Source organism: Abramis brama, assembly GCF_963993115.1.
Source record: "Abramis brama genome assembly, chromosome: 6".
NCBI lineage: Eukaryota > Metazoa > Chordata > Actinopteri > Cypriniformes > Leuciscidae > Abramis > Abramis brama.
The window spans coordinates 38,843,442-38,863,739 of record NC_139968.1 but is presented as its reverse complement, the minus strand read 5'-3'; the positions used below and the strand labels follow the sequence as shown (position 1 = coordinate 38,863,739).

General features: G+C 38.3%; 2 protein-coding genes across 2 annotated transcripts; both read left to right on the top strand.

The window, feature by feature from the left end:
- Positions 1-861: 861 nt before the first annotated feature.
- On the top strand, positions 862-15,882 carry LOC311085523 (SLAM family member 5-like). Its single transcript, XM_084118020.1, has 4 exons — positions 862-911; positions 9,545-9,874; positions 14,883-15,176; positions 15,259-15,882. Exons 2-4 carry the CDS (start codon positions 9,589-9,591, stop codon positions 15,426-15,428), a joined length of 750 nt encoding a protein of 249 aa, XP_083974146.1. The 5' UTR covers positions 862-911; positions 9,545-9,588; the 3' UTR covers positions 15,429-15,882.
- Positions 15,883-16,128: 246 nt separating this feature from the next.
- On the top strand, positions 16,129-20,211 carry LOC311085522 (gamma-glutamyl hydrolase). Its single transcript, XM_084118019.1, has 9 exons — positions 16,129-16,627; positions 17,144-17,258; positions 17,339-17,389; positions 18,007-18,091; positions 18,401-18,539; positions 18,757-18,863; positions 19,047-19,137; positions 19,368-19,505; positions 19,714-20,211. The coding sequence occupies exons 1-9, from the start codon at positions 16,531-16,533 to the stop codon at positions 19,833-19,835; spliced, it is 945 nt and encodes a 314-aa protein (XP_083974145.1). The 5' UTR covers positions 16,129-16,530; the 3' UTR covers positions 19,836-20,211.
- Positions 20,212-20,298: the final 87 nt, after the last annotated feature.

Below are 20,298 nucleotides of genomic sequence, written 5' to 3'. Positions count from 1 at the left end.
CAAACACACCCCTTCATGGCTCTGCCACCAAAACTCACACTCCAATCCTAACAGTCCTTCTCCGAGTCGTTCTCGAACCCCGATCCCCCTGCAAGTATGGCGCGTACTCCATGCCAATATCAAGCATCCGAACGACCGAACAAATGTCTATCCGAACTACTTTTGAGCGTCTTACTGAACGGGTGACCCATGTGACGACCTGACGTGACGTCAGAGTCTTGAAATTTAGCTTTTTTTGTAACAATGCAATTATCCAAGCTGATGTGGAAAGACTATACCTGGGCATTGAAGGCAATACACATAGATATTGCACACCTAAAACAACACGAAAACATTTTTTTCATGAATCTGTGAGGCTGTGTTTTACTTTCAAAGAGCAGACATAGGCCCTACTGTAGCCTACATACAGACAATAGTTTTAATTTGACCAATATAATAATTTTAACTAGTTGTTAGTGTTCACACAGTCCATAAAAAACACCAAATTAAAAAATATATATTTGTCACGTGCAAGGAGAGAGGACCCAAAAGCAGAAGGCAAATTGACAATATTTAATGGTTGAGAATGATACAGTTCAGGTAAAGAACACAGGTGGCCGCAAGGTATGCAAATCCAGCAGAAAGTCTCTCAGCATTAAATCCAACAGAAGTTTATCTCAGTCAAAGGGAACAGAAAGTCTCTCAGCAGTAATGCAACAGAAATACACGGTCTGGGCCGGTAACGGGAAAACCCGGAGGTAGAGAGAGAGGCTGGGTCCGTAGAGAGCACGGGAACGCCAAACCATGGACCACTCACGTAGCTGGAGGTTGGACAGAGCAGAGGCGAGGTAACTATGCAGTTAGTCAGGAAAACACACCAGACAGGATACGACACGACAAGACAAGACAGGGCTGGAATAGCAGGCAAACAGGTAGACTACGTAACATTCGGCAATAATCTGACAAAGAACAAAGGAAAAGAAAGCCAAGAAATAGAGAGTCTAATCAGAGAAGGTGGGAAACAGGTGGAGAGAGAGAGAGTGTAGAGATGAGTTAATGAGAAACAGCTGAGGATGAATGGGATAATGAATGAGGATGTGTGTGCGTGGAAGGATGTAATAATGAGTGTGACCAGAAGAGGGAGGAAGAGAGTAAGAGAAGGATACCAGGATCATGACAATATTATTGTTATTTTTTACTTTTTGCAATAATCTTTCATTTAAAAAAACAGACCCAGATCCAGAAGGTTTTCATAAATATAAATATTAGATTTATCTTTGGAAATATATATGGATATATATGTAAATTGATATATATATATATATATATATATATATATATATATATATATATATATATATATATATATATATATATATGTGTGTGTGTGTGTAAATTGATATATATATATATATATATATATATGTAAATTGATATATATATATTGTTACGTTCCCCTCCCAGTCTAGGGGTCAGGAGGGGGAAGTAACAAAGAGAAAAAAGGGTAACATTGAGACATAAAATTACGTGGAGGTAACTTTATCAATTTACATATATATCCATAAATATCTATATATTTTTTTTAAAATATTGATATTTATACATATATACATTTATATATGAAACTGTTGTGACCTGATAATCTATAGTTTAAAATATTTGCAGATAATGAATGTTATGAACTTAAAACCTATTTGTGCGTCTTTGTGGTTTGTGTTTGTTTGTTTGTAAATAATTGAGAATAAGAGTTTCTGTGTTGGAGTTTTGAGGGTCACCTGTGGATTGTAGTGGATTGAATCGTAGAACACCTCCTAGTGCTCCAATAATAGGATATTCCAGAAACTTAAAAAAAGCTACTATACTTTACTGTAATATGAAATATTGTTTCTGAAAGTTTTATATGACATAATTCAAATAATTAATTTACTTTTCCAACAAATGTAACAAGTCCAAAAAAGTACATGCTGTCATATTAAGAACATTTATGTCAGGAATATTGTAAACAGCAAGTAGTTGGCTAAAAAAAAAGTTGGATGCCAATATATTTTGGGAGTTGTCATTACAGGTAGCCTATATGGTTTAAAGACATGGCAATAAAATATTTATTTGTTATTGGTTTGTTCAATGTTAAAATCCAGGAGACCTTACATTTAAGATAAAGACTTTCAATATGTTCTCATGAACCGCGCTAGAATCTGAGTTTTCATAGTCAGCTCTGGATGTGTTAATTGAGGTTATAAAATATAAACACATGTTTGTTTTTCATAGAAGCCAAGCTGATTTGTGTGTAAGATCTTGAATGAAATAAAGAACATCACAGTTGTTTGCATTTACACAGGGATGTCTACTCTACTGATCAAATATATCCTCCTGAGATTCAGACATATCTGACCAGAGTAGGAATAAATATTTTTATATTTATCTGAGACCACAATTGTTACATTTGTAAAATAGATTTGTATGATATAAATGGTCAGTATATTTTATAGGCTACTATAGGCATTATAATCCATAGTCTATTTTATTTTTATATTTAGGCATATACAAATGCAGATGGTTGCAGTATTCGCTGCATTTGAATATATGTCAATTTGAGACATTGTCTGTTCCTGAAACTTCCGTTTCAATGGGAGATGGAGAAAAATCTTGTGGAATATCTTGTGCTTTTCCGAATTAGCCGTCCAATCATTCCCGGTTTGTTAATAATAGCCTCTGTTAGGCCTGCTTTATTTATCTTTAATAATACACCGCAGTGACCGCACATAACTTTCTAAATCAGCCATTGCAATAATCAAATATAGACTAGTTAGAGGATACAATCGAGGCATGAGAAGTTAAATTAATGCAAGCAAAGTCAGGATCTCAGGCCCCCCACACCCCAACATTGCGTAACATTGTACTCTGAATTGTGCTACAGTAATATTGAATAGAATTAAGTGACCCTACAAAGCAAGGCAAGGCAAGTTCATTTATATAGCACATTTCATATATGGCAATTCAAAGTGCTTTACAGGAAAGAATTAAAATAATCTCAAAATAAAAGCAAGGAAAATTAAAACAGTTATAAAAGAAATTAAAAGAGCTATATGATACAGTTATACAATGAATGAAAAGAGTAAAAAGATGATACATAGATAAACTTCTCATCTGGCAAAACACCGGTGTATCATATTTTCACAACTCCCAGTTTTACTGTGAGATTTCCTCATGGTGATTACACTGTGTCTGTGGTGTCATTTCGACACGCCCAAAAAATCTATTTGACGTCTTCAATAGACCCGATTTCCCCCTAAAATCGTACAGGAGGAGCTCTAGGACTGACTCAGGTAACCTCAGGTTCACTGCCTCATCAGTCCGTACCGTAGGCTTACCCCAAAATTGTCTATTGTCTTCAATATTCAAAATTACACACAGTCCATTTCACTATGAGAAAATAAACCTCTTGGTTTTAGCTTGAACTATTGTCTTCTTATTGTGAAATCGGATATTCCGATTCTCAAATATGTGTTAGGCCTAGTTATTATTGTATTTTGTCTTTTAAACACTTTTATAGGCCTAATGATTACAGTGTGTTAATGATAAAGGGTACCACGTAATAGCTCTTCAGCACAGAGAATTATTCGTCGGATTTACAACGTGCAAATTCATCCACTTCTCCCGAAAGACATGAAAGTAAGTGGCCGGTGAACTGGGAGAAGAATAAAAAGTAAAACTAGAAGTAAACTATTTAGTTACCTACACAATGTATTTCTGACGTGAATAAAACACAGTGTCAATTTAGCAGTTTTAAATGCCGCCCAGTTATGATATATAACTAGCGTCTCTGGCTCCGCGCCAAAGCACGCACGACGATTTGGTTAGTGTTAGTTACCCCAAAAATTAAAATACCATGATTTACTCAACCTCATGTCATTCAAAACTTGTAGTGGAGTATAAGGTTTTTTGGAGTGTGACCACTAGATGGCTGAATCTCACAGAGTTAGCAGTGTTGCAGTAGTAGCCCATCTTTGGTGGCAGATTTGGTGTGTTCTCATGTAAACATCAGTTAATAAAGACATGGTAAATCAAATATACAGTATCTCGACTACATTATGTGGTGGAATTTAGATGTAAAGGTCAACAGATGTAAAGGTCAACATTCGCCAGATGAATGTAGGTTTCTGAATTAACTCTGCCATAAACGTGGAAAGCGTGGACACATAAATGAGCATGCAGGGCCAAGCAAGCTTCCGTGGGGTGCCGAAAGACAGCGTTAAATGGTCAAAAAGGAGAAAAGAAAGAGAAAGGTAGGAGAACTCATCTCGTTAGAGAGGAGGAAAGTGACGAGAAGGAGGACACCAGTGATATTAACACAATATGCACTGTATCCCAAGTCCAACCCAAAGTGGCTCCTATCACACAGAAGGTGACGGTGAATGGCATGGAAGTGGAGTTTGAAGTCGACACTGGTTGTGGTGTGACGAGCATCAGCAAAGAGCAATATTCTAAGTTGTTTAAACAAACAGACATGCCAGAATGTAAACCCCGCAGTTTAAAGGGGAACATGGCAACTCTAGCCATTTCTTTGCTGTTTTTCACTTTTGTTGTCACATGTTTTCTCAACGAGCTCCCCCTACAGCTGTGGGCCGTATATTTCACAACACTGTAGTAAAAAAATCTCACTTGCGGCACCCTCCTCCCCCTTTCTACCACTGCTCATGTGCATTTGTTATTATGGGAGCCGGCCATCTTTATCGTATGGAGCTATGTCTACCGAGGTGGGTAATACATCATACACATTATCATATGGCGTGTGTGTTTATGTTGAATTGCCGTAAAGCAGTTTGTGTTTCTCGCTCGTTCTCGCTTCTCACGAGACTTCCTATTTCCAACTTACCGGGACGTTAGTCCCCATGTTGCAAGGTTAGTTTTCCGCTGGGGAAAGTCACCATTCTCACCAGAACAGGTTATTAAACCATCCAAATGATTTCTAAACGGATTTATTAAGTTTAAATAGTTGCCAAATTCCCCTTTAAAACTTGAAGATGTATACTGGTGAAAAAATGGGAGGTGCTGGGTCAGACTGCAGGAACAGTGGAAACCAAAAATGTAAGAAAAAAATGTACATTGGTCATGATAGAAGGAGAGGGGGCAAAGAAGGAGAGGGGCCAAATTTGCTGAGGAGAAGCTTGCTAAAAGACTTAACGCTGCTGCCGGAGCTGGTGAATTAAGTAACTGCAGTGCCAGCACTGAAGTTAGCAGACATGCTAGGCTGACACGCAGAGGTCTTTAAAGAAGAGTTGGGGCAGCTTAGAGGCACCACAGCTTAGATTCATGTCAACCCCGAGGCCCAACCACGGTTCTATAAGCCCAGATGTATTTCATTTGCTGTTAAGCCCTCAGTGGAGGCCGAGCTCCAAAGACTGGTGGAGGAGAAGATCATTGAACCAGCGCAGTTCGCAGAGTGGGCAGCTCCCATAGTGCCTGTGAAGAAACCAGATGGCTCAATCAGAATTTGTGGAGATTACAAACTCACGGTAAACAGAGCATCCAGTGTGGAACAATATCCTATTCTGAAAGTAGAAGATTTGTTCGCTCAGCTAGCTGGAGGCCAACAATTCTCCAAACTAGACATGAGCCATGCGTATCAGCAACTCATGCTGGATGAGGGTGCCAAGAAATATGTGACTATTAACTCACAGGGGCTGTACACTTACTGTAGGCTGCCTTCTGGAGTGGTGACGAGTCCAGCCATTTTCCAGTGCACCATGGAGGGAATCCTGCAAAATTTGAAACATGTCACAGTTTACCTGGATGACATATTAGTGTGGCGCGGATTGTGAGACATTGCGTGAATTGTTGTCATCGTTGAGTATGAGAGAAGAAAGCTTATTAGAATTGGACAAGGGCATAGAGGATGAAACACCGACAGGCAATCTTGAGGAAGAGGTTGAAAGCGTGCAAGGATATAACAACCGTATTGTGTTATGGAAAAGACGTGCTACCCAGTTAACAATTTTTGGTTCCCAGAACGTTCCCAGAACAAACATTCTAACGTTCCCTGTTGGTTAGCTAGGAAAGTTTTCTTTACGTTATTATAACGTTCCCTTTGGGTTAGGGGAACATTCCGGGAATGTTCTCTTTAGGTTATAAAATAAAGCCCAAAAATAACTTGAAGGGAACGTTCTAGGAACGTTCTCTTTAGGTTACAAAAAAAGAACCAATAGAGAACATTCCTAGAATGTTCTTATTTGGTTCCCCCCAAAAAAATAACCAAATGGGAACGTTAGGGGAACGTTCTGTGTTAACTGGGTACCAGGCTGATTCAGTGCAGCAGCCGAGATTCAACTGCTCGTCAAAGTGACATAAGTGCCAATGCTGAACGATAGCATAACAGACAGTGAGTTAAACTGCCGAAGTTGATAATTGACAAATCTGATGGAGAAATAAGTGCTTGGAACCAAAATGAGACCATTCACTTAAATGATGCACTTTGAAAAAGGGAAAAGTTTACCTACTTTTACCTACTTATCCTACTTAACTGGAGCTGCAGCTAAGGCGGTAGCAGGGCTTATATTGAGTGATAGTAATTATGATGCTGCAATCACGTTGCTCAATGACAGATTTGGAAGAAAGGATCTCGTAGTGAACGCACATATGTCCAAACTGCAGAACCTGACTCCAGTGAAGAAATCATGTAACATTGCAGAGTTAAGACAGCTGTATGATGAATGTGAGATACAGATTCGCAGTTTAGAGTCTGCTGGCATTCACTATGACACTTATGGTAGCCTTCTTTGTCCAATATTGATGCAGTTAATTCCAAACGACATTGCACTCAATTATACTCGACAGGCTGGCACAAATGATGTATGGAGTGTACCTGAGTTCATGGCGTTTTTGCAGCTGGAGGTTCAGACCAGAGAAAGAGCACAGAAGCTCACAAGACCCAATTGTGTACAAAGGGATACTGTTCATAAACCATTCAATAAACCGTGCCAGACAGTGAATCAAGACCAAAGAGACTGAGTGTTCCATCAGCCTCTGCATTGCACACAGCTTCAGTAGGTTTGAAAGTGCAGAAACATACACAAATACATTATATTGTCATGCATACCTCTGGAAATAGAACACCACAGATGAACTGCACTTCATCCGTGAAGCTCAGTTGTGTTGGTGTTCTTTGCAGAACTGACTTCAGAAAAGCAGGAAAGGGTGTCCTGTTCTTCTTCACTGTCAAAGTAGACAGGCACTCAACAAGAGGACTTCTGAGGAAACAACTTTGAAGTCTTCTCGTTGAGTACTCCCTAAAATTTGCCACAATTAGTACAATTATTTTGTGGTAATAGGATTTTTAAGTGTTTTGTGTGGTAGGTGTTAGTGAAGGAACAACTGCCAGCAGGTATATCTCACCCTGTAGCCCAAGACTAGTCGCCTACTGAAGCTAAGCAGGTTTGAGTGCCTGGATGAGAGACCTCCTGGGAAAACTAGGTTGCTGCTGGAAGAGGTGTTAGTGAGGCCAGTAGGGGGCGCTCACCCTGTGGTCTGTGTGGGTGTTAACACCCCAGTAAAGTGATGGGGACACTATACTCTCAAAGAGCACCGTCCTTCGGATTAGACGTTAAACCGAGGTCCTGACTCTCTGTGGTCACAAAAAATCCCTGGATGTCCTTCGAAAAAGAGTAGGGGTGTAACCCTGGCATCATGGCCAAATTTGCCCCTTGGCCTCTGTCCATCATGGCCTCCTAATCATCCTCATATACTCACTGACTTCATCACTGTCTCCTCTCCACCACTGTCTCCTCTCCACCAGTAAGCTAGCGTGTGGTGGGCGTTCTGGCGCAATATGGCTGCCGTCGCATCATCCAAGTGGATGCTGCACATTGGTGGTGGTTGAGGAGATTCCCCTCTTCCATATGTGAAGCGCTTTGAGTACCCAGAAAAGCTCTATATAAATGTAACAAATTATTATTATTATTATTATTATAACTCAGTGCTTACCCTTGCTAAAAGAACAATGCTTCATGAAGTCGCAGCATTGAATTACAGTGGATGCAGTGGAAATGTCACTTTGCTAATCCACATATGCATTTAGGCATATAGTTTTATTTTATTTTCTGTATGTATGGTTCAGTTTAAGTATGCTCATTATTGCCTGTTTTGCATTTTAGGGGTGGGGGTTGTTTTGGTGTCGCTCTTCTTTGTTTGTATGTTACATTGTATTCAGTGGTTTTGTACAGGGTCGAGTCTGCATTTGATACTCTACCTCAGGTGTTTTTTTGTGTGTGGTGTGCGGCACTGGCTGTGTGACGTACATACATGTTGGCACATCAGTGGTCAATAATGGTTTTCTAAGCGCATCATGTTTGTTTGGAGGTTGTGTGCTGTGGGTTTTCTAGTTTCTTTTTTTTTTTTTTACATTATTTCACAAGTGGAAGGTGCAGGCAGTGTGCATATGCAGGCCTGACCCCCCTTGCTTATGAGGAGAGATATTCTCATCTTTTATGGGTCTTATTGAAATGCAGATATTTTAATTGTTTTTTAAATAACTGTTCATGCTAATAATAATTTCATTTGACACCCCAAGGTATATCTTCAGTTTCACTTTTTGTCTTGTTTTAAGAACTCATTGCTACTACAATACATATTGAAAAGGTCTTGATGTGTCTGGGAATTTTGACTGTGTTAATGTGAATGCAAAAAAAAATAAAAAATTAAGAGCAGGATCGTTTGCCAGATTAAAATAAAGTTGGGGCGATAACCATCAATGTCTGAGTATTCAAATGGCATTGGCATTGGCATTATTATTTAAAAAGCAAAGGTCTAATTTTGCAGTTTGTTAATATATAAATGCCATTTTAAGCATTTTAAAATATACCCACAGAAAGTATTTTTTCTCATGCAGAAAGAAATATACATGTCATTGAATGTATGACAACCAGTTTATTTTGTGAGTCAAAGTGAAACCTGTTCTGGTCTCTTCTATATGTCTGGAACAAAATGTGGTTTTATTTGTTGGGTGGACAGACAGCTTGTTCATGGGAAGTGTGCATGTCATGTGCGTATGTAGTTTGTAGCTAAAGAGTTTCTTTTCTTCTGCTAACATGAATATAAATTCATTTACACATGAACACAAATTCAATTACACAGTATTTCATTTTCTGATTTTATTGCATAGGATACAGCAAAAATACTATTTTAACTACCTGTGGCTTTTTGCCAACAAGAACAGTTATATGCTGCATATAGTAAAACATGTTTGCAACTCTAGTGACCACAACCACCCTCTGCAGACTAGGCTTTTGCATCCTGTCGAAGGATGATTAACATGCAGTGACTTAGTGTTGACTTTGATTTTGAGTTCTTGACTGTTTAGCGAACAGGTTAAAAATGGTCCATGCATTTGTTTTGTTCTTTTTGTGCTTGTCGGGCCTTGCTGGTAAGTTATTTTGGAAAATTTCTTCAGTAATCAATTAAAATTTATTAAAACTGATATAACAATTAGATAAGTAAAAAATATTTTAAAAGATGAACCAATACAAAGTTATGAGTTCTCTGAGTTACCATTTCTGTTTCTGTTCTTCAGGTGTTTTTGGTGCTGAGCCCGATGCAATAGAGTCATTGTCAGTGATGGAAGGAGATTCTGTCACTCTACACACTGATATTGAAATACAGAAAGATGATCTGATACTGTGGAGATTTGGCAATGAAGACTCTCCTATGGCTGAAGTCAATAGATCAGCCCAGATCATCTCTATATCTGGAAGTACTTTAGGATTCAAAGACAGATTGCATTTGGACCCCCGGACTGGATCTCTCACTGTAAGGAGCATCAGAACAAACCACGCTGGAATTTATAAAGCACAGATTATTGGAAATAGGATGTCAAAGAAAATGTTCAATGTCACTGTTTATGGTGAGTTAAGAATTACAGACTCCAGTTTTATTTATTTTTATACTTTATTTGTGTTTGGCACTGATTTTCAGATCTCTCCAGTGGCATATGTTGACTATGGGGGTCTGGTCTCACAGTATTGCACTTGTCTGAAACTTTAAATATGAATACAGTGTTAATTATAACACTTCATATAAATTAGGTAAGGTAACACTTTACAGTAAGGTCTCATTTCTTAACATTAGTTAATCTATTAACTAACACAAACTAACAATGAGCAATACATTTGTTGCCGTATTTATTAAACTTTGTTAATGTTAGCTAATAAAAATTCATTGTTCATTGTTAGTTCACAGTGCAACTAATGTTAACAATTACAACATTTGATATTGATAATGTATTAGTAAATATTGAAATTAACATTAACTAAGATTAAAAAATGCTAGAAGTATTGTTCATTCTTAGTCTAATGTTAACTAATGAAACCTTATTGTAAAGTGTTACCCTTATAAATATTATAAATTGATTATGTTTCCTGTATTCATTTAAAGGAATAGTTACCTCTAAAATTAAAATTAACTGGAAATGTAGCCTACTCACCCTATCCAAGATGTAGATGAATTTGTTTGTTTTTTCACTTAATTTTGGAGAAATTCAGCATTGCACTACTTACTCACCAACGGATCCTCTGCAGTGAATGAGTGCCGTCCAAATGAGAGTTATTATGGATTAGCTACATTTACATTTGTTAATTTAGCAGATGCTTCTATCCAAAGCGACTTACAAATGAGAAGAACAATAGAAGCAATCAAACCAGCAAAAGCTGTGACAAGTGAGTCTCATTTAGTTTAGCACAGTACAGATAGCAAGTTTTGTAAAAAAAAACTAAAAAAAACTAGAAATAGAAATAGAATAGAATAGCATAGTAAGTGTTAGTATTAATGGGTCAAGTATTGACGAAAAAGATGTGTCTTTAGCTGTTTCTTGAAAATAGCTGCTCAGATTGAGTTAGGCAAGAGCTTTCCACCAACAGGGAACAGTCAAAGTTCAGTGAAAGTGATTTTGTGCCTCTTTGAGATGATGGCACCACAAGACGATGTTCATTTGCAGGACGCAAATTTTTAGAGGGCACGTAGGTCTGAAGTAATGAGTTTAGGTAAAGAAGAGCAGAGCCAGTGGTTGTTCTGGAGGCAAACATCAGTGGCTTGATGGTTTTGATGAAGTGTTGGGTTGGCCGTGACCACAAGCAGTTCTGTCTTTGCCAGGTTGAGTAGAAGGTGGTGGTCCTTCATCCAAGAATAAATGTCTGTCAGGCAGGCTGAGATGCGAGCAGCTACCGTCAGATCATCCGGCTGGAATAATAGATGTGTGTGTCATCAGCATAGCAGTGATAAGAAAAGCCATGTTTCTGAATGACAGATCCTAGTGATGTGACTCAGACACCTCACTTCTCCACGACACCCTAAAGGACCTATCTGAGAGGTAAGACTTGAACCATTGGAGTGTGGTTCCCGAAATGCCCTTTGTCATGAGGGTTGACAGGAGGATCTGGTGATTAACTGTCAAAAACAGTAGACAGATCCAGCAAGATGAGAACTGAGGATTTTGAAGCTGCTCTTGCCAGTCTTAGAGCTTCAATTACCGAGAACAGGGCAGTCTCAGTTGAGTGTCCGCTTTTGAAACCCAGAATTTACTAAAAGTGCTGGATTATGGACTCGTATTTTGGCCAGAAATGATGCCATGTTTAAAGTTAAAACACTTCAGTCATGCTTTTTTCCTAAAAACATGCACTTTCACTTCACAAGACACGACATGGAGTCGTGTGGATTACTTGTGGGATATTGTGATGTTTTTATCAGCTGTTCGGAGTGGACCCTCATTCTGATGGCACCCATTCACTGCAGAGGAACTATTGGTGAGCAAGGGATATAATATACTTTTCTTTTCTGATGAACAAAGTACATTTTCAGCGAATGTTCATTTTTGAGTGAACTATTCATTTAATAGACATGCAAAATTATGTGCTTACTAAGGTTCTCATGAATAGCCCATGAATACTTCCTTCTGATATTTAAGTCTTTCAGGTACCAGTCTAGATGTTCTAAGATCTAATCAGATGTGTTTATTAAAATATTTGTCACATACAAATATACACAATATATTGTCACATACAAAGTAATTTTGCACACTTTTTTAAGCCATTATAAACACTCACAATGTATTTTAAATATGAATCCAAGGTAAATGTTGCTAGAGGAGTGAAGATAAGGACTGACAGTATCAGGACCAGTGTTGGGGGTAACGCATTGCAAGTAGTACGAGTTACATAATCATATTATTTTTTTCCAAGTAACTAATAAAGTAATGCATTACTTTTAAATTTACAAAAAAAATATCTGTTACCTCTTCAAATAAGTAACACAAGTTACTTTCTTTTCCATTTTTTTGACTAACAGCTTGAACATGATGCTTATTGTAGATCTAAACTAAATCTGAGCAGGCATATACTCATCTCACTTGCACAAAAACATATTCAGTATTTCTCTAAATTAATAAAAACAGTGAAATACAATCTCAGAATATTACGCAAACCTGCAATAACTAAACATGTTAAATTACACAAATACACTGCACTTTATTTTAGGGTTAGTTCTCTCTACTAACTAGTTGCTTACTAGCATGCATAAATATTATAAGGATATTGGCTGTTTATTGGTACTTATGGTCTAAATTAAGTTTCGGGTAAAAAATTCCCCCTCAGAAAGTCCCTGCCCGCTTTTTCTAAGGTTATGTACTTTCAGGGGTGGGACTTGGGTGCTGAACATTGTGATTGGTTGAGTTCACGCAGTATTTTGATTGGTTGACTCCACGCAGCATTTTATTTCAACCACCATTTTTAAAAGTCTGTTGCTGGTGTAGTAACAGTTGTTTCATATTTGAATCAACAATGGAGTTTAAAAAACAAGACAGATTGACCGACATCAAGTTTCAGGCTTTATTAAGCTTATATGCGGAGGACGAAATCCAGCGGAAACTGGAAAGTCATTCTCTTTTTTTGGAAAGTTCACCTCCTTTTTGATCTTGGGATTTGGGCAGGATGCAATCGGGGTGGCCTTATCAATTTGGGGATGCACCTGCCCATGTGCCAAGTTTAAGCCCAGATACCATACCTCCACACGCCCAACAGCACACTTCTTCGGGTTCGCTGTGAGTCCTGCTACCCTTAGCAATCAAAGGGAAACACGCCGGTGTTTCAGATGACGCAGTATGTGGCTGGAGGATTTTGTCCATGAGACGCTGAAAGGTGGCAGGAGCCCCAAACAACCCGAATGGAAGAGTAACAAATTGGTGTAATCCGAACGGCGTTGTGAAAGCTTTCAATAAGGGGATTTGCCAGTACCTTTTGTCAAATCAAGTTTCGAATGAAAGCGAGCCTAACCTAACCGATCCAGCAGCTTTTCAACTTGAGGCATTGGATAAGTACTAAATTTCGATACAGTGTTCACCTTTCTGTAATCGACACAGAAGCAGACTGAGATGTCCGTTTTGGGAACCAAAACTTTTGGGCTAGCCCAATCGCTATGCGATTCCTCTATTAGGCTCAACCCCAGCAAGGTCTTTAATTCTTCCTGTACCACTTTTTTTCTTGTGTTCAGGTAAACGCCACAACCCATGGGACCATTTCGATATGGTGCTGTACGAGGTTTGTGCGACCAGGCAAGGGAGAGAAATCAGACTTGCAAAGTCTGTCTGCAATTTGGTTACATCGGCGAGCTGCGCTGGCGAGAGGTGATCTCCCTCGAGCAGATTTACTGATAGCCGCTTCTGGGCTGAGATCATCCTCTCCCGAAACCACCGACGCTAGCTTGACCGATGTCCCCTCATTTCAGCGTTTTAATATGATGATAAATAGGACATGTACAGCCCCTGTCCTTTCGCCACACCTCGTAATTGAGATCCCCAACTCGCCGTGTGTTGGTGTTCTGTCTGGTGGAGACCGTCGAGTGATTTGACTAGCATCGCAAGTGGGGTTTGTGCTGGGTGCATGGAGGCATGCAAACTTCTTCGTCCCTGTTCACAAATAAAAAGGACGAAATGTCAGGTCAGTGAGTTCTCATTGTCTTCAGTTGTTTATCTCTCCTAAACAAAACAAAATAAAACCAAAATAGTGCTCCTGCACAGTCAACATAACATTAAGCAACATAAAATATGTCTAGGGTCTGTCCCATTCCCAAGTCTGCAGGCTTTGTTTAACCCATCTTTATGCGATTCGATCATACTAAAATGCAAAAATGTCTTTAGTTAAACATCACATTTGTGTTTAATTTTTTGTTTTTATTGCTGAAGTAAGAGCAGCAATAAAAACTTCTCCTGCGTCCTGTTCTTCTACGATTCAGAATGGCAGCACAGCCAAATGGTTTGGCCCTCTATGTAGAGGTCACCCTCTATGTACAGAAATGGATATGCATTTCCCAGATGAGAAAAAGTAAAGCAAAAGAAACATTACTTTCCATAAAAAGTAACCAATTAAATGGTAAATGGTAAATGGACTGCATTTATATAGCGCTTTCACAGACCTATGGCCACCAAAGCGCTTTACATAGCCTCACATTCACCCATTCACACACCGACGGCACAATTAATAGTTAGTAACACAATTAACACAATTAGTTACTTTTTGAGGAGCAACAAATTATTGGAATGCATTACTTTTAAAAGTAACTTTCCCCAACACTGATCTGGACTGATGAGACAGACTTACTGGTTGACGTCCAGTATGTTTACCAGATGTTTTTGTATGCATGTTAAAAGTTCTATTTCATTTGGAATAAAGCCATTATTAATATATATATATATATTTTTAAATATCATACAATCGCTTCCGCACAAAATGTGCAATGCCTGGGTTCCCAGGACCAGGATTGCTATACACTCACTGCCTGATGTCAGTCAACACATTAAACAGTAACTTGCAGCCCTTTTACTTACAGTTGATTTGATTTATTCTGATTTTTCTAATCTTTTGTAGCTCATCTTCCTGATCCTATCATCACCAGAGACTGTTCTTCGTCATCATCTTCCTCTTCATCTTCACGTTGTTCATTACTGTGTTCAGTGGTGAATGTGAGTGATGTGACTCTCTCCTGGTACAAAGGAATCAGTGTATTGTCCAGCATCAGTGTGTCTGATATTAGCACCAGCGTCTCTTTACATCTGGAGGTGGAATATCAGGATAAAAACACCTACAGCTGTGTGCTGAACAATCCCATCAGCAACCAGACCACACATCTGGACATTGTTGAACTCTGTCAGGAATTTTCAGGTGATAGTTTTTATTTACATAAGTCAGCTTGGCAGCATATTATCAGTAATGTTATATATTTATTGTTTTTTTATCCCCTCAGACTCAGACTCTGTCCACTGCTGTGGCTCTACTTCTACTGAAGCTGTGATCCGATTGGTCCTCTCTGTTCTGGTGGGCGTGGCTACTGTTGTTGTTTTGGGTTTTGACATCACATCCAGAAAAGCTGAACAGAAAAGAAGAGTTCAGAAATCAACCTCAGTCCTACACTGATTCACTATTAAACAACCGTCTATATTTTTTTGTATCTGTTTTTGCTTTGCTCTCTGTCTTTCTTTTAAAAAAAAATCTTGTTTACAAAGGAATAAAATGTTTTATAACTTAAGTATAGACAATGTGCATTGTGTTGATCAAGTCACCTAAACCAATCGCTCCCCGGGCGCCACAGCAAAAATGCTTTGGATATGTGTGTTCACTGGCATGCTGTGTGTGTGTGTGCGTGTGCGTGTGCGTAGTGGCTCTTAATGTTTGTGCACTAACTTGGATGGGTTAAATGCAGAGGACAAATTCTCTGAGTATGGGTTACCATACTTGGCCTTGCATGTCACTTCACTTCACTTATTAAACATGGTTAACAGTATTCTTTTCTTCATGTGTCACCTTTTTAAATGCAAAAGTAATTGTCTGTGCACCTTAAAGAAAATTAAACGCGAAATGTTTAAATTTTATCATAACACGTGTCATTATTTCTCCTGTAGACTATTCATTAAACACAATTAAAGGCTTGCAAAATATAGCTGGGGAGTGCCCTGTCCATAAATTATTAATAATGCTGTCGGCATGTGAGCAAGACTTTAAGTGTTTAATTTGTATCTATTTATTATTATTTTTACAATGTCATGCTATTTTTTGCAAGTAGCCTATCTTCTATAGAGGAGAACAAAATGTATGATTAGGCGTCATTAGACAAAGAGAGAGAGAGAGAGAGAGAGAGAGAGAGAGAGAGAGAGAGAGAGAGAGAGAGAGAGAGAGAGAGAGAGAGAATAATGCAGCCTAACTTACGTTTAGAACATTTTAAATGAAAGAACGTAATGCGATTGAGATGATGAATCAAGTGGGCGGGGCCAGTCGTGACTTTACGCTCTCATTGGATTGTGAATCTTCAAAGCTGATCCTCGCGAAAGAACATACACGCCTCAATAATTCACGCGCGTGTCGAAACGTTGTTTGTTTAACGACTGTGGATTAGCAGATCCGGGTTCGGCTTTCGTTATAAAGCCCTGACATCACCAGAGGAGCTGACATATCGTCTTCTTTACTGATAACATCAAGAAGCTTTCATTTATTTCGTCCTTTGGTGTGTTACCTGAGGTGGATGTATCGCCAGGTGCTCGTGCTCGCGGTCTTCGCCGCTATTCAATGCGGGTTTCCAGCATCATGCGCTCGTAATTTAAATTATAGACCAATCATCGGTAAGGATAACATTTAATATTTCGAATCATCATGCTTAAGATTTAAGCGATTTCACTATTTATTTATTTTTAAATGTGCTATTCCGCTTAAAGTAGTGTATGATGCATGTTGATGTTATGACATTAGGGTACATCTCATATTTTTCGCTATGTCATACGATTCTTTCTTCTTTTTTCTTATTTTTTTCTCCGCAGCTCCGTAGGTGGAACGTTCTAGTTTCTTCTAAATTATTTATTAACTCTTAAATGACACGGCAACACGTAAAAGGGTTTAAACATATGGTTGGGAGACCACTTAACCTTGCAGACAGAAAAAAAGAAAAAGAAAATGCTTAAATGTCTCCTAGCTTGGTAAAATGAGTCTGGTTGGATGTTTCTCTTGTTGTGGTTGTGGCATTGGCTGCTTAACGCCAGCTTGACTGACAAGCTAAACCTGCTAATGCAAACCCCTATAGCCTGATGTTTTCAGTAGCTAAAATCCCCTTTCTTCTAATAAACATGTATTTTGTGTTTCAGGAATTTTAGCCCAGGAAAACTTAGAGGACGACCCTCATGCCCAGGGATCTTCTTATATAGCTGCATCATATGTGAAACACTTGGAGTCAGCTGGTGCCAGGGTTGTACCGATCCGGTATGTTAAACACAAGCTATACATTAAAAAAAAAAAAAACTTTAAATAAAGAATACACACAGATAAATGTTTGTTTGCAGCATAAATCGGACAGAGGAGGAGTATGAAAAACTATTCAACGCAATAAATGGGTGAGTGTTTCTGAAGAGTTTGACATAAGCTGGTAGAAACGTGGTGTGTTTTCCATGTGGAGAAAGACAATAGTGCAAAGTACTTTTCTATCTGTGTTGGATTATGGTGATCTGTTATACATGCATTTACACTACTATTTTAGGTAAATTACCTTTTTATGTTTTCTAATCTTTTGTCCTATCACACAAACTGCTATTGCACTAGATCTACAACTCAAATGTGCTTTAAAGTTCATAGGGTGCATTCAGCATTTGGTCAAATTTTCTTCCTCTTTTCATGTTCACTGGACCTAGAGCGAATTGCAAAATTTAAATGATATAAATACAGTTCCTCCTTTGAGCAAGTTTTAAAGGTAAAGGGAAAACATGTACTTGTGCGTCCGACTTGGATCAGGACTCTCCGGAAGAAGAGCGTGTTATCTCAATGAGACGTTCTTGGTTAAATAATGGATAAATAAAAATAAAGATGTTTGTAACATGGAAACTGGTCCAACTAGAGAACAGACACACCATGTTCCAAAACCACTGGATTTTCCAAAAGGGATGCTTTTTAAAAAATAAAATAAAAATGAATCACCTTTATTCTGCTGATTGTTAACTGTTTTTTACCTGGCTAGTTTGTTGCTACCTGGAGGAAATGTGGACATTGAAAAGTCTCAGTTTACCAGAGTGTCGAAGATATTCTATGAACTTGCAATAAAGGTACGTTTAAAAAAACAACAACTCTTATGTGAAAATAGTAACACTTTATTGTGATGATGCTCCTCCAACAACAGACATTTTACTGACTATAAGTAATTTTACAACTATGTCAACTTATTCTAACCCAAACTCTACCAGTCTACTAATACTCTACTAATACTCTATTAATACTCTAATGAGAGTTAGTAGACATGTAGGTGCAGCATTATAGTCAACAGAATGTGTTAAAGGGACCATCAAAATAAAGTGAAACTTCTTTTGAATTGATCTGATTGTTCTTTGAGTCGTCTTCTTTATGATCAACAACAGGCGAATGATGTTTCGGATTATTTTCCGATCTGGGGAACCTGTCAGGGTTTCCAGCAGCTCACGGTTCTGACCAGCAACAAGAACCTGTTGACCTTGACCGACACCAAAGCAGTCACCCTGCCGTTGACCTTCAGCCCGGGTTAGTGTCCGTGTGTTTTCCACCAAATGCAACACATTTTGCATGATTACAAGTGACAATTAATGGGAGGAAACATATAATAATGCATACTTCTGTGTATAAACATGGCAGAATAAATAAATGACGGAAATTGCCTGTGTTGTCTGGTTTACCAATTTCATGCATTGGCTCATTACTGTGAGTTAATACTTGGTCAATGATTTTGATTGATTTACAGGAGCCCAAAACAGCAGATTGTTCAAAAAATTCCCAAAGGATGTTCTTCAGTCTCTGGCAGAAGAAAACATCACATCTAATTTCCACAGCTGGAGCTTGTCCATGCAGGTACCAGTTCAGCTGTTTAAAGCATGTGAGAATTTTTGTCAGAAATAATTTCACGATGCATAAAATGGAGCAATATAACCAACATTGCCATTATAACCAGTGACTTCTACATTTCCCATACTGCTTTTTGCATACTGCTCATTCACTGTATATTCACTGTATAAAAATGGTTTGCTCTTACAGAATTACAGTGGCAATGCCAAGCTGAAGCGTTTTTATAGGGTCCTGACCACAAATACAGATGGCAAGAAAGAGTTCATTTCCACCATGGAGGGTATGAATGTCTCTCTGTACATCACAGAGCGTCTCTTTGTGTGTGTGTGTGTGATGTAACCCATCATTCAGAAACGGTCTCACAGTCAGCTGATTCTTATTAAACTGATTTCCACCCTTAAACACCAACTGGTTGGTTTTACATTTAGACGTATACATGTAGATATTGGTTTGTTCACATTTTTAGCAAGTGAATCATTTTATTACATTTATATACTTTATGTCCTGTAGCGTCTCGATATCCCTTCTACGCGGTGCAGTGGCACCCAGAGAAAAGCCCGTTCGAGTGGATTGATAAACCCGGTATGGTGCACACCCTCTCAGCCATCAAAGCCACTTTCTACACTGCCCACTTCTTTGTTTCTGAAGGTTGGTCATCTAAAAAAATGGTAGTTCTCTCATCTTGGCCTTCTTTTAACCATTTTAATTGGACTTAACTTGGTGTTAAAAACTTGTTTGTTCTGAAAACAGTCAACATTCAAGAGATTTTAAGCAGCATAGAGTCTTAATTTTTTTTTAAGCATCAGAGTCATAATTCAGACCGCTGAATTTTTTGTTGATGTGCTTATTGTTTCAGCAATGAAAAACCATCATAATTTTTCTTCGCAAAGTGAAGAGGAAAAAGCTCTGATTTACAACTATCAGCCCGTCTTCAATGGCCTGGACAGCATCTTCCTACAAAACTACTACTTTGATTAAGTGTTTTAAGTCATTACTTTTCATATTCATTGTGGCAAGAAAATTATTTTTAAATTATTTCTTTTCTCATACAATTTGCCAAAACTTGATGTTGGGAATGCAGAGTTGTATTTTAAAGTTCATGCTTTTAATGTTGCTCTTGATTGTAGATTCTGGATGTAGATGTGAAGTGTTCTAGAATCATCATGACGGAATGTATCGAAAAAAGTTATATCCAATTCAGAAGTCGTATTATATAGGCCTATGCATCTTCTAGTGCCATCGTTTTGAAGTCAAACTTTGTCATCTTTCAGAGGGTTCACAAGCATGCCAATGCAATATTAAAATGTTGTATTGCTTTGTAAATTTAAGGGAAAATAAAATGGATTCAAACTCTTGTTTTAACTGGTCAATTTCATATGGCAAGTCATTCACCACTCAGTAGGGGGCAGCAGTGACAGGTCAAACTTTATGGTGCGTTTAC